Source organism: Phaethon aethereus (genome assembly GCF_964289735.1).
Source record: "Phaethon aethereus genome assembly, chromosome: 11".
In the NCBI taxonomy this organism is placed as follows: Eukaryota; Metazoa; Chordata; class Aves; order Phaethontiformes; family Phaethontidae; genus Phaethon; species Phaethon aethereus.
The window spans coordinates 19,662,464-19,675,782 of record NC_138587.1 but is presented as its reverse complement, the minus strand read 5'-3'; the positions used below and the strand labels follow the sequence as shown (position 1 = coordinate 19,675,782).

General features: G+C 46.4%; 1 protein-coding gene across 1 annotated transcript in view; it reads right to left on the bottom strand.

The window, feature by feature from the left end:
- Positions 1–13,319, bottom strand: part of RAD54L2 (RAD54 like 2) — a gene marked incomplete at both ends in the record, with an annotated part of 45,586 nt that overhangs the window by 13,376 nt on the left and 18,891 nt on the right. The window contains 5 exons of the mRNA XM_082004818.1: positions 94–276; positions 774–1,006; positions 1,785–1,916; positions 4,105–4,244; positions 5,689–5,887. Coding sequence (XP_081860944.1) covers positions 94–276; positions 774–1,006; positions 1,785–1,916; positions 4,105–4,244; positions 5,689–5,887 — 887 coding nt within the window. The remainder of the gene's footprint in view (positions 1–93; positions 277–773; positions 1,007–1,784; positions 1,917–4,104; positions 4,245–5,688; positions 5,888–13,319) is intronic.

Here is a 13,319-nt window from a genome sequence, read left to right as displayed (position 1 = left end):
GATGTGAGACAGGTCATTAATCAGTCTTCTCTATGCAAAGAAAGAAGTAGTGCAAGGAAGCCCCTCAGCCAGCCCTTCACATGGACTACTTACAGGTACAATGGCAAGAACAGTCTTTGCCTCTGTGTGCCGAAAAAGTACATCCAAGAAAGAGATGACCTGTATGGTCTTGCCCAGGCCCATGCTATGTGCTAAAATACACCCAAACCCACTGCTGGTTTTAAATCTCTCCAAGGACTCGACCAAGTTGTCATACAGGAATCGGATCCCACCAATCTAGACAGAAAAGTAGAAAATGTATTAGAATGGCGGGAGAAAACAACAAGATGGGTATGTATTTACAGAGTGGCAAGCACATTTGCATTGCATAAACCATGAAAATATAAAGGGGATGTTTCAAGTTCACTACAGCATTCCAATCTAGGGAAGACTCAAAGAGTCAATGTTTTTAGACACTCATAAAACTTTCTGAGAATATAACAATAAATCAAAATTAATTTGTAGCCAGAGAATCTGAATTGGGGTTGATTAGTTTGTTTATAAACAGAATTTTGTTTTTAAAATGTTCATCTAAATATACAAAAGTCTGATGATAACAATAGCCAAAGTTAGACACAACCCTAGCCTTCCTTTAACTTGTCCTTATCATTTGACCGTCCACAACAGCCGCCACCACAACTAGACTGGTCACAGAGCTCACCAAAGAGGTTCTGCTGAGATTACAAGGCAGGCTTGCCTGAATTCACTGCATTTTCGAGGCTCATAAAGCCTACCTGATGAGGTTTTACTGCATGCGCAAGCTGGGGAGCCAGGAAAATGTCCTCTTCATTTGGTGGATGATTGATGTTCACAATGACTTGCCCCAGAGCATCTGACTGATTTAAGGCATCATTCACATGAGAGCCACTGCTCTCTTCACTGCCATCCTCCTCCCCTTCATTGCCAGAGTCACTGCTATCCACAATTTGGAGGGCATCATCTTCTCCTGAACTCAGCTCAATCACTTCTGTAAAGTAACCAAAACAGGAGAGAATAAGGGCAAAGGTTAACTTGATGTCAGGGTTTATCATGCATGGAAAAAACCCTCATATCTGGAAAATAAGGCTTCCACCTTTTGCAATTCCACACTGGCCTAATGACCTATTCTGAACAAGGAGGCACAGTACAGGCACACATCAGGCCCCCCAGGCCAGCATATAAAAGCATGAGTTTCCCCATGTTTCAGAGAATGTTAATTTGGGCTGATCCAAATAGAACATGAGGCCATTGCTTTAAGTGTTTTATGTTCTCCTCCATATGTCTTCTTAATTTCTAAACCCAGACATGCATTTTATCTGTTGATACAATATCTAAGGACCAGCAAGGAAATCAGGCAGAAGTACTCTACCAGAGTGGCATAAAGCAGTCGCGTTAGATCCATTTGGCACAAGGGATGGGACAAAACCCACTTTCAGTTGCACATCTGAATACTCAGATACTCCTTTTATACACAGCAGATGATGCCACATCTCATGTAAGCATTCTTCAGCAGAGCACTGAGCAAAATTTAGTGCATTTATAAAGCAGAAATAAACACAAGTTCACCAAAGTGCCTGACAGGTCAGGTTATAAAAGTCAGTTTAGGACCCAACGGCCAGAAGTGGCCATATATTTGGAAAACAATAGCCCTACAAAAACCTAAAGTTATTCACTACTGGAGCATCTGAATAGATGAAAACAGCAAGCTTGTGGCTAAATAAACAGTATCTTGGGAGAAGATCAGGCTGAGGCAATTGGTCACTTACCGTCTTTAATGCTATTTTTATCTTTAGCATCATCTTCACTGCCACTGCTGGTACTATCTAGGCAGATCACCTCCTCAGCCAGGACCTGAGGGGGGAGCTGGGTAGCCTCTGCTGTTCTGAAAACGATGTCCTCTACAAACATAAATTACAAACAATAAGTAATTCATAATAATGGGGAAAGAGACAAAACGGTTCAGAAACCAGACAGTATTTCCTTCCACTTTTGCTCCAATAACTTAGCCCTGGAATCTTCCATAACAGACTCTCACTGTCTACAATACTGCTATGACTCAGCTTCCTGGGTCACAATCTCCTTTCTCAATACGCCGAAACAATAGCCCATTGCTGATGGCAGCCTCTCCACTGCATGCCCTGGCTGGGGCACACTGACCAAACAACATGCTAAAGTCCTTTTTTTTTAAAAAAAATTTTTTTTTTTTTTGAGTCTCAGAAGTAAAAATTATTTTCCATCCAGCAGAGAAAGTACCAACTGACGAAGGGATGATAACTGCCCTTTGTTAGTAGGGACACTGTAATAATTATATCCCACATATCATAAACAACATTGGCTGATCAAGACCATTTGTTTGTATGTTTAAGTATTGCCACATGGGGACAGAGGCTAGCTAACAGGACCAAATAAGCACTACTGCAGTGACTCAGCATGCAACGACGTTCTTCTGGGGCTGCAACCTACTCCACAACAGTTAAAGTGTTTTAAGCAGCTCTTATTCCTTCCCCCCATGTAAAAATGTTTTGAACATTTTGGACACTTATGGGAGAATATACATTTTGTCAAGAGGCAAAGTCAACTCAAGAACTCCTTACCCCCTGTCCTGGTTTCGTCTGGGATAGAGTTGATTTTCTTCCTAGTAGCTGGTATAGTGCTGTGCTTTGGATTTAGTATGAGAATAATGCTGATAACACACTGATGTTTTAGTTGTTACTAAGTAGTGCTTACACCAAGTCAAGGACTTTTCAGCTTCTCTGAAGCTGCTCTACTGACTGAGAAGGCTGGAGATGCACCAGAAGCTGGGAAGGGGGTACAGCCAGGAGAGCTGACCCAAACTGGTTAAAGGGATATTCCATATGATATGACATCATGCTCAGTATATAAACTAGGGAAAAGCTGTCTGGAGGACTGCTGCTCGGGGACTAGCTGGGCATTGGTTGGCGGGTGGTGAGCAATTGCATCGTGCATCACTTGCTTTGTATATACTTTTATCATTATTATCACTATCATTATTATTATTTTATTTCAACTATTAAACTGTTCTTATCTTAACCCAGGAGTTTTTTTTTCACTTTTACTCTTCTGATTCCCTCCCCCGTCCCACCTTCGGAGGAGTGAGCGGCTGTGTGGTGCTCAGTTGCCGGCTGCGGTTAAAGCATGACACCCCTGACACAACTTCCAATTGCCCTTCTCTGCCCCTTACAGCAGTCTGAGAGGTTGTGCTATAAACTAGATCACTGAAATTATCCAGGTTAGAAGACAATGCAAGATGACATATTCACTGAAAGACAAGGGTGATTCTTAACTATTTATACTGCCTGCTATGTCACTGCTTGCTGAAACATGCAAGAAGGGACAAGGTTACAGCATAAATATATGTACACCCAGTCTAACACCATGAACTAAGTACACCCAGTCTACTGTTCCACTATCCCTAGTACCAGACCCACGCATTACCAGACCATTCACACTACATGTATGATCTGGACTAGGTACATGGTATTTCCGTCAACTGCATTTGTTGAAGTTGGAAGACAACAGACACCTGTTCCAGCACCCCACTTACACACAATTAACTTGTCAAAATACCTTCAAGAAAAGTTACCTGGCACCTTTCACCATGCAGCCACAGTATCTTGATTCAGAACTAGCTCAGAAGTGGAACTGACTACACTGCACTGACAAGTGGTTTGGAACTGCCGTTTTAAGAGTTTACACTTGAAAGTCCAAGGGCAGCATAGAATCATAGAATGGTTTGGGTTGGAAGGCACCTTTAAAGGTCATCTAGTCCAGCCCCTCTGCAATGAGCAGGGACACCTTCAACTAGATCAGGTTGCTCAGAGCCCCGTCCAGCCTGACCTGGAATGTTTCCAGGGATGGGGTGTCTACCACCTCTCTGGGCAACCTGTTCCAGTGCTTCACCACCCTCATCGTAAAAAATTTCTTCCTTATACCTAGTCTGAATCTATCTTCTTTTAGTCTAAAACCGTTACACCTTGTCCTATCATGGACAAGCATGGCACTACCTTCTTCATTCAGCTTCTATCCTTAAAAATCTTGCTTTGAGTGACATCTCCCACTGCTTACCAGGAAGAAACTCTAGGGGTACGGTTGGGATAGTGGCTGGATAATCCTTCCGCTGCTGCTCTAGCCGTTTCCTTCTCTCTAACTCTTCTTGCTGGGCTGCTTTTGTCACGGCTTCCAGTTGGTCCTCACGCAACAGCTTTCTGAACACAGGAGCAAACAGAGATAGATGATTTGGTTACACCCAAACAATTTCTTCCAAAAACCTGCATGGCTGTACAGCTGGCTCAAAAGATGATTGACAAGCTCCAGGTACTCTGTCAGCTACACAGACCAGGATCATCATTGCCAAAAGCTATAGACAGATTTTACAGCTATTTCAAGACCGTGCTTCTCAACTACAGGTAACACTACTATTACTCAAGGAAAAGACAAAAGTATGGCAGAAGCAAAATAATGAAAGGAAGAAAAATGTGAGTGGATAAGTATATACTAAAGCTAGGTTATCACAGACTAGTTCTTCTATCTGAAAGGATGTTATTTATTGCTATGCAATTTATAAACAGAAAATGTACAAAGTCATGCAAAGAAGATACATGGGAAGAAAAGGCACCAGTTCTCCCACAAAATGTCATCACCCTGATTTTCCCCTGACATAGTATTTTTAGGAACTAGGACCTCTAATGGCTTTAACAATGGCTTCAAAGGATGCTCTCAAAGCACCTTACTTTTACAGGTAACTTTCATTACTTCCAAAAGTTGTTTTTCCCCCTCTTCAGTTTCACATGTGCATCCCTGGAAATGAAGGTTCTTTTGCCAGAAGAGAGGGTGCAGTACAAGCAGGAGTGAAATCCAGCTTTAAACTAGCCTTTAAATCCACCCAACCCCACACTGCAGGGACATCTCCTCCATCCTAATGAAGTCTCAGCTTCCAAGGCCTACTCAACACTCGTTCCTTTGGCTTTAAGAAAATCAACCTGCACAAGCTTAAATAGGAACCAAAGACCCCAGCACATTACATACAGGGCAAAGGAGTCACTTGCTGCCACAGGGGTTTCCTGCTCCATTATGGGTTCTCTCAGCATTTTAGATCCCCTTGAACAAAATTTCATAGTGAATTACCACCTCACAACCTGTCCCAGAATATATGTGGTGACTTATACAATCAAACAATTACTGTTTTACATAACTCAGGTGAAACTGGTTTCCAACATTTCAGTCACCAGTCACAGCATAAGCACTCCTGCCAACAAGTATCCAACCCAGGATAGTAGACGGAAGGACTTATTTTAGGCTGTTTGCAATAGGATCCTCATCACCAGATATCTGAAACTGGGTAATTTACTTAATGGTGGTGTTGTTTTTCAATTACATGTCTTAAAAGCCAGCAGCAAATAGACAATTTTTGCAGTATATTCCATAACCAAATATTTGCTCTTTTGAAATACCGAACAAGTCTCTACCCACATGCAGCACTCCAGTCTGAGATCACTACTCCCACTGGTGAAATCCTAAGGTTTTGGAAAAGAAAAGCCATCTGGTTTGCCAGCAGTGGCAAAATGTAGCTCAGAAGCAAAGTCCAGAGATTCTGTTTTTACCCAAAAGTCTATAATGAACCCTAGCTCCTTCTGTCCTGATGCTGTTTACCTTATGTTCCTCCGCATGTGAGACGGTTTCTGAGCCCTCTTCTTTTTGGTGTCCTCAGAGGCCAGGCTCTTGTGCTGGTTCTGCAAGTGTCGCTCTGCCCGCTCACTCTGAGATGAGGTAGTTGAAGTAGAGCGCTGCCATGCTCCATCCTCCGCATGTTCAACATGGTCACCGCTGAACACTGCTTCCTGGGGTTGGTCTGAAAAGACAAGGAGGTAACAACATGAGAACAACTGTGCCAGGCTGGCAGCTGGCTTTTACATGAGCATTCATCAAGAGTTGAGCTGAATGGGAACCAACAATGCCTATTCTCACTTGTCTGCAAGCATGTTTCTCTGAGGGTCAAAACTGGGCTTCTTTCCAACAGTGCCACTCAAAGTGTGTTAAAAAGTTTTACGGAGAAGGGTCTGTTCCCTGTGAAAGCCAAGACTAACACCACCCAACACAGCCCAAAAGTGCCCTGACAAGAAAACAAGGCAAAATTATTTCAGTCCACACAGAGCACTTACTGCCCCTAAGGGCCTGTTTTCTTACAGGAGCCCGATGAGCTCTGATTAAAACAAGGAACTCAACTCTCTTTTTCTTTGTTTCACAACATTCAAGTGGGGCAGCAATTTCCGTTTATATGACACCTGTGTAACCATCTTCCAAGTTAACAGAACATACTATGCAAGAGGTTATCTGGTTCAAACACTGGGTCATGGCTTAGCAAGCAGCTCAGTGGTTTTATCACCAGGCTCCATTCTTATGATTTAAATGGTAACTTCTGGCAAGCTTTTTTAAAAACAAAAAGTAAGTGGCAATATTCTTTCCACATTATAACCACATGTACTTCTTTTTCTCTACATCCTCCTATTTTCAGACTTGCATTAATGTCTGCTTTCAGTCTTAAAGCACTATGTAAAATGACACCTTGTTCTATGTGACATTTTGCTCTTCAACAGGCTGCCAGTGACCAAGCTAATGCTTGCAGAGCAAAGAAAGGAAATGTTTCTGTTCAAAAGCTTCCCTTGAAGTAAACTGTTTCTGACAAGCCTTGTAATAGCTTCTTTGAAGCATCTTGTCCCCTTCTGTCAGGCAGAGATACCCTGAACCTCATCTCATAATCAGCTTTCTTGCTTATACTGTGTATCTGAGCTAATGACTGAACTAAAATGACACTTAGACAGAACTTTGAAGGAAAGAAGACATCAGCGCAGAAGAATGTGGCAGATGAAGTAATACAGAACCAACAAGCATCACATTGTGACTGTGGGATCTGGAGACAAAGAGCATCCCTTCGCAAAAAGTTGGGAGCTTAAATGAAGGATGCTTCAGTATGGCACATTGCATGTACAGGCACCTCTACAGCTGCCACATCAATATGCCTATTAAATTACCCTTACCATCAGTATCACCTCTTAAAATTGAGATGACAAGAACTAGATTCACACCTGGGTCAAAAACACCAACTTTGCAAGCTTCCTTTCCAGACATCCCACCTGATCCACCCCTACATTTGCTCGAAACCTGTGTCAGAATCCATTTAGGACTTCAGGGCTCACCCCACCATGGGGCAATACCAGCAGAGCAGCTCAAACATTTCTGTGAACATTAGTCCCAGCAAGTCCTACACATACTAAAAGAACACGAATCCACAACTGATGTGATGAAACAGATCTCATGATGAATGCACGAAAGAGTTATGCTGCATGTGAAGATAAAGGCAAAGGGGTTCGCTGCTACAGTCACAGTAGTTCTCCTACCACAGCCAAGGTCTTGGAGCCCTGTCCTCCCACTATGCCTCCATAAACTTACAAGCTCAGACATCACACATCACATTCACTTGCAGAGAACTGTGCTGAGACTAAACCCAGTTTCCCAGGCTTCCCAGACAACAGCTCTGCTATTTGCACTACAAGACACATTTTGGTCACATTACCTGCAATTCTTCAGCACTGTTTCCTTCCCTCCCACCCCTCTCGACTCCTGGTTATATAACTAGATCAAAAGATTGGATGAAATAGGGCAAAGGGAAGCAGGGAGGCTGGACATGTGATTGCATTCTCCGGGATGAGTCATTAAACCAGTGACTATCCCAGGGACAAACACTGCCATGGTTACACTGCTGCCATCTCACCCTGGGCCCAGGGGACCTCAACAAGGCATCGGAGAAGCACAAAGTCATGCTTGTTTGGAAGAGGAAGCACTTGTCTCCTCACGCCCCCACAACTACCCATGTCACTTCCTTTGGCAGCGACTCTGCCACCCGCACCAGAAAGAGTGCTGGGAAAGAGTGCCTTCAGGACGAGGGTGATACTAACAAAATCCAAAGGTGAGGCCATGACGTGTGTCCTCTGTATGTTTTCATATCTCTTGTGCAATCCCTATGTATATTCATTCCACTTCTGCATTTTACTTTTCTTTCCTCTTAATCACGTGTAATACAAGTGCTGGTGAAACCTACACACAGCTGGATCAGACACGTTTTTTTAAAGATAATTCTCATCTGAGCAGGAGCCTGAAGCCTAAAATCTGATGATGAATTTGGCCCTGCACTGAATACAGGCCCTCATCAGCCAGCTCAGGCTGGTGTTTGTCCTGCCAATACAAGTTCTGAGGTGAGGAACACAATCTGTGCCTCAGCCCACATTCCTGACACACACGCATCTAGATACTGAGATCTCTTCCATGCTGGTGGCACTACCAAACATCACACTGATTCAGCCGCAGTGGGATTCAGATGACAGCCGGCTTCCCAAGGCTGGTCCCGTCCTTGCCACTACAATGAATAAAGCTGCTTTTCACAAAGCTTAACTAACACAATGGTAAAATCACAAGTCACTTCCATCTAACCACGCAACGGCTCCCACCACACCTGTGACATGAACTGGCAGTTACTAGCAGGAATTGTTTTGTTGCTGTTTTGTATTAAACTCCTGATTGTGTTCACAGCCTAAATCTGACCGCATATGAAAAGCGAGACTCCTCACTGCAGTCATGTGGCTGCACTCCAGTGTGGTGAGCTCCAAGCTATGTAACTGGGACCCACACTGGGACAGAAAGACATTAAGAAACAATAACTACACACACAAAAACCCATTTTATACAAGAACAGGTTTGGTCTTTGGGTTGGAGGGAGTGTGGGAACAGCCTTGCTGAACAGGTCCCATCAGTTAATCAATGGAATAATTCCTGCCCCAATTCTGCCAAGCCTACATCTACAACAGAAATGCAATTATGGTTTTGTAACAGGAGCTCAACATGCTATTCTGACATGGCTATACAAGTAGCTTTTTACACAACACAAAGATTCATCAGCCATGTTTGCATGTTGACAACTGCCTGATCATGCTTAAGCTGTTCATGCACTCTAGGAAGACCTGGGCAGTCATCCACATTGCCTCAATGAGAAAAGCATTGCCACCAGCCCATGGGTAACAACTCAGCGCAGCCCTGCACGGGGAGATCTGACACATATGGCCAAGCACAGCTGGGCGAAAGAGCAGGCCCAAGTCCACTCAGCAGAAGACAGCCATGGGTCAGTTGTGGTCACCGATGAGGATCTAACCCACCCACACTTACACACTGTGGACGTTGAGAATCAGCTGGAACACCAACTGCTGGGTTCACACCAGCTCCGCAGCATGTTTTGCACTGTGCTCACCAGATTAGGCACCAGATCTACAAAGAGGTTCTCCTGAGGGTAGTGGTGATAGCATCAGTGCAAACAGTGAGCTTGTCAAGCAGCTGCTCCTTCAGGTGGGTTACAGCTCATGAGCTGAGGTGTCCCCAAGCCATTCCTCCGTTATGGACACCTGCACACACCCAGCCACACCGTCCTGCAAAGCACCCTGAACGTCAAGAGGGGCACAACTATCCTTTCTCATGCGCTGCAGGGGTTTAAAATGTGCCTGTGCTACCAAAACCCAATAGAACTGATGACAGCATGGCTCTGGTTCATGCAGGAGACCAGGGGTTGCCGTTTTCTCCGCTCGCTAAGCAGCAGCGACCGCCCCCAGCTGTACATACAAGCGAGGGGGAGGTGTTTGGCTTCTCGACCAACACTTGCATATCACAGTTGAGAAGTCTCTGTAAGGAAAAGAGTCGTGACTGCTCTGTATAACTCTGCTTCAGATGCTCCCCATGGTATAACTGCTACAGCTGCCCCTAAACACTGCACACAGGCGTGACTCATGATGCATAACATAGTCAAGGATTTGTCCCACAGTGGGGTACTTCCTGTTGCACCCAAGCTTAAAAAACTCACCTCATCACCTCCTCCTTGCAAAATATTCTCAAACTTCCCATAAAAGAGCATGGGATGCAGCCCGAAGAGTATTCTCTAGCATCTTCCCTCCAGCAGTGAATTGCCCTTGACACATACAGCCTGCTCTGCAAGGAGGCTCAGGTTGCTGTGAAATGTCATGAAGCAGAAGGTACATGTTTTGGGGTGTGAGTTTTCTGCAACCAACAGTCTTCTCCTGACACCGAGGTGTGGGAGAAACAGTGTTATAGCTGCATCCAATCTCCATGGTCCAAGGCAAACCTCGATAAGTCCAAGTATCTGTGCACACACAAGTAAACATCCACCACTCTAGCAACAGCCCAACACTCCTCGAGTACAGAAATTGCCATTCAGGATAAGACCTGAGGGTCCCCTACCTGAGGCTGTTGCACAAGAAGGTGCAAGAGACCCCTCAGCAGACAAAACATTGTGTAAGATAATTAATTCCTTGCCTCCTCAGTTACTAGCTAGATAATGCGACTAGCTAGAGGTACACCCTCCTCTTAGGAGGCCAACTTCTCTGCCAGGGTACCTCCAATGACTCCAGGGAAGATATACCACTGAAAACCAGACAACTGTTTATTTCTAAAATCATTTCACTACAGAAACTCAGGATACCGAATAGCACTATTTTGCTAAGTCTTTGGGCATTATTTCTTTACCCTAAAGACAGGGATGTGCATGCATGGTGAGGAAGGTAGCTGCATGCAGAGCAGCGAGGAGTTAATTCTTTCTTTTGGAGTGCTCTCTTGTCCTGCACAAAGAACAAGGATCAGTTAAATATTATTTGCAGGCTTTCTGGGAACTTCCAGGCAGTTTGTGGGCAATAGCTTGTCAGAGACTAGCTAGTACTAGCTAGTACTACTACAGCCGGTACTGAGCTGTCAAAGCAAGAATGGGAGGAGCACTGAGGGATGGCACAAAAAGACTAATTGCATGGCTCCAGCTGCAACACCCGCAGTCACTGACACACTGAACTACAACTGTGCCAAAGGCTAGAGAAGTGACTCTGCAAAGCAAGCCTGCCTGCAAAGGCACTGACAGGCTGGAAGATGTTCTCTGGGGTTATGTGCTGTTTCCCCAGTGCACTGGGCACTGGAGGGGTGTGTAGGTGATGCCAGAGTTCAACTGTGCTTGGCACCTAAGAACAGCAGTTCTCTAACTGCGGCACAGCAATCATCTCAGAGGCTGGCAACAGTCAGAGTGCTCTGGCTCGTCCTGTATTCAGCTGTGGAATATAAAATATTTTCAGAACATTCTTTCTCTGTATGCAACTGGTACAGCTGTTGCACGGATGTCATGCAAGAACGGAGGAGAAGCGTCTGTACAGAGCACCCTCCCATAGAGGCGGCATTACGGAAACACTTCAGCACCCCAAGGCTGGAAACAGGAAATTCCTTGTGAAACCTCTCAAGGACAGTGTAGGCAAAAGCAAGGGGGAAGCTCAGACACCATTCCTCCAGCCTCTACCTGCTGCAACATCCAGGAGAGCCACAAAGCCCCCTCCCAGGGTTGACACACATTGACGCCCTGTTCCTTCCTCCCGAAGCACGGAGAAAGCCACCCAGCAGGGGGGATGGAGCAGGACACAGCCCCTCCGGGGACTTGGGGCCATGGCTACCCCCTGCAGCCGCTATCAGCACAGCTAATTAGCAACAAGACTTTGTTCTCCTCGGAAAATAATCGGGCTCAGTCTTCGGCAGCAGGACGCCCCTCCCAGCCACAACTGCTTAACAAAGCCCTAATTATGTAAGCATTATATAACCCGGCACACCTACCCCCCCGCGCCGTCCGCACCGCAGCACCCGCTTGGCCGCGCTCCCCACCAGCACGCCGGGGCCCAGCGCGCCAGGCGCCTCTCGGCCCTCGCCGGTGGCGAGCAGCCGCCCACTCGCCGACGAGAGCCGGCAGCGAGCCGGGATCAGCCTTTTGTCTACACCAGTGGTTTCTTGCGTGCACGGGGTACTCCTGTGCTTGTCTGTGTGCCCCTTGTGGATGCCCTCTCCTCGCCAGGGCCGCGGCTGTGGGGAGCTCCCAGGCCAGGCGTGCTGTGCCCTGGCTGAGAGGGCAGCCACGCCGTGCACCTCGGACAGGACCCGCAGCCCCCAGTCCCTTGCTGCGTGCTGTCCCCGCTCAACTCCAACGAAACGCAGCCCACTGATCAGAGGAATGACCAGTTTCCACCATTGCTCTCGTCCCAGCTCTGCTGCTGGCCGCGATGGTTGGTGTCCTGCTGAGTCACGGCCACGGTACTGCGAAGCACAAAGGCATCTTTCGGGCTGAAGCCTGCCCAGCCCCAGAGCTTGCCTGCTCCCAGGGGAAGCTTCCCTCGCCTGCCAAATGGCACTTACATCAGCTCTAACATCTTCATTCCTGTTGCTGATTTATCTAGGAGTTAACCACCTCAGGTCTGCTGTTCATACTTGTCACCGTAACCAGACACAGAGACTGTCATATTGGGTATAACAAACAGCGCTGCTTGAAGTCTGAGTAACATATTTTTAATTTCTCTAGGCATCTGTAAAGTGATCAGTCACTGCAGGTTCAAGACACCTACGTGGTACCTGCAGATTGCCGGTGAGAGATGGCAGGCTGCCTCCATCCCCGGCCCAGGACCTGGGGATGGAGGTGAGAGATGTGAAATGGGCTCTGAAGAAAACACCACCAGCACAGGCTCTGTGGGCCAGAGCACAGGGAGAGAGCCAGGAACACACAAAAGCCAAATCCATCTCCAGACTCCTTCTTGGGCAGGAAGTAAGCCCCAGTCAATGGAAAACTTTAAAAGATAAATTTTAAGGCAACACTGCCCTTCTTTTTTTCTTCAAAGGTCTTTCAGCATATCAGTTCCTGATGAGGTTATGCTGCAGAATAAAGCCCCTTTCCTGGCCTGGAGGAATCCTTCAGGAGCAAAAGGCAGAAGAATTGAAGGGCAGGAGCAAGGAAGATACCACCCAAAAACCAAAGGGAAAGGAGGCAGCCAAGAAGTGCCAGGAGGCAAACTGGAACATCGAACAGCCAACTTTGGTGACAGACAATATATCTTCTAGCCCTGGGATTATGCAAGCAGAACCAGGCCCCAAATAGCCAAGAGCTCTTGTTCTGGCCAGGCCTCAACGTTGCGGATGCCGAGACCCAGGTTACATAAACACCAAAGAGCACTTATATAACCGTTGTATGGCACGGGCTTGCAGCCACCAGCACACTGTGCCACTGGAGCGTGGCAGGTAGCTGCTCCGGCCAGCCCCGTGCCGGGGCAGCTGTGCACAGCCCCTCCAGGACCTCACACAAGCTCCCGGGGGTGCCCGTCAGGTTGTCCTCCCTCTCGCAGGCACCACAGAGGAAAGATTGATGGTTACTCAGGAGC